The 1841-nt window shown below is 41.7% G+C and overlaps 1 protein-coding gene across 1 annotated transcript in view; it reads left to right on the top strand.

Annotated features, from left to right (window-relative positions):
- The window catches only part of LOC101861172, a gene marked incomplete at its 5' end in the record, with an annotated part of 142597 nt that overhangs the window by 106925 nt on the left and 33831 nt on the right, over positions 1–1841 (top strand). Inside the window, 1 exon segment of the mRNA XM_013090044.2 lies at positions 1319–1435. Within this exon segment, the coding sequence (XP_012945498.1) occupies positions 1319–1435 (117 nt within the window).

Here is a 1841-nt window from a genome sequence, read left to right as displayed (position 1 = left end):
GATGGAAGGGTGGCTGGATTGATGAGTAGAGGGACATTTGCATTGAAGGGTGGATACGGGTGTCAGTGTTAGTGTGAAATAAGAAGGAAGATGGATGGGTGGATAGAAGGATGAATGTATGCATGGCGGAATGAGATAAACAAACAGATAAACGAGAGTCGGGTTGATCGCCGAATTGATGGTTGAATAGCTAGATATAATGAACATTGCAGAATGAATGGTGGGTGGATAAATTGAAGAATGGAAGAGTATGTGATTGAGTTGAGTGTGTTTACGTGGATGGATTAATTGATGGGTGTGTGGATGGGTGGGTGGATTAATGGATGTATGGATGGATGGATGAATGGATGGATGGATGGATGAACAGATGGATGAGAGTCGGGTTGATCGACGGATTGTTGGTTGAATAGCGATAATAAACATGGCTGAATAAATGGCGAATGGATAAATGGAAGAATGGAAGAGTTTATGATTTGAGTGTTTGTGATGGATGGATTGGTGGATGGATGGATTGATGGATGGTGGGTGGATGGATGGATGGATGGGATAACGGAGTTCTAGCTGACTGATATACCACGACTCATGACTCAGTTCTACGTTCATCACAGCTCGCAAATACGACATGAAGAAATACAGATTGAGATTGTTTGCACCAAACACAGATAGCAATAACAATGGACATAAAACAACAGCAACAACAGCCACCGCAAATACATAAATAATAATTCAAATTCAACAATTACAATACCACCACCACAACCACAACCACCTGCAACAACAACTATGACATCTATAACAACAACAACAACAACAATAACAACAACAGTAATAACAACAACAAGAACATAAAAAGCAACAACAACAAAACTGCAACACCACCACTACCAACAATAACGAAGCACCACCACCACCACCAAGAAAGCAACAACCGGGCAGAAGATATTCAGAGACGTCTCCGGCGAGCACCCAAGAACTATTCGGAGACGTACTCCCGAACACAGACATACTGCTTTTGGGGGGTCAAACTGCGTATTGTTTGCTGCTGATCACACACATATTTTATATATATAGCCACCAAAACTGCCGCAAATCAATTAATTTCAAGAAAATTTCAAACCTCACTGCAAAATATCAAATTATGGGTTCAAACACATGCCCCTGTAACCCTCAAAGATTGTTCTACTTGGTCTAGAGTGTAGAGGCACAAAGCATTTTGATTGGTCTATCTCCGTCGGAGACGTCTCCGAATAGATGCTACCCCAACAACAGAGTAGTAACTTTAACCTATGACGAATGCCCACTTTTTTCCCTCCCTCAGCACTATGGGGAGGCCGGGACAAGGGAAACAACCCAGACAATGGCGCGCCTGGGCTGTCACGTGACAGAGCCCTGTGTCATCACGTGTCCTGACGTCGGAACTGGCGGAATGGAGCAGGTACGTACGTGAGGCAGAAATGTCTCTACAATAATTGAAGACCTTAGAACAACCCCAAGGTTAAGTAGCAATTAATTTTTTAGATGATTTCGAAAAAAAATTAGCAAAACCCTCATTCGTGAAATATAGTCATGGAAGTTCCGATTAGAGGGCTTAAACGGACTTTTTTTTTTTTCTAGACCTGACCTTGTTCTTGCATTTATGCTTCGAATCTTTGAACAAGACATAACTTGGATTAGGAACAGAATAGCGTTTCAATAGTCAGTGATATTAATAGACAGTCCTTTGTCGCCCCTTTCAAATGTTATACAGAACTCTATTTTGACTTGATTTTGTTATTGTTCTCAGGTCTTCAATTCTTTGGAAAGTGCGGAAGGTGTGTGCGTGTGTGTGTGTGTGTGTGTGT

This window comes from Aplysia californica, unplaced genomic scaffold (assembly GCF_000002075.1).
Source record: "Aplysia californica isolate F4 #8 unplaced genomic scaffold, AplCal3.0 scaffold01121, whole genome shotgun sequence".
Classification (NCBI taxonomy): domain Eukaryota; kingdom Metazoa; phylum Mollusca; class Gastropoda; order Aplysiida; family Aplysiidae; genus Aplysia; species Aplysia californica.
The sequence above is the reverse complement of the archived record's forward strand: the minus strand, read 5'-3'. Positions and strand labels throughout refer to the sequence as shown.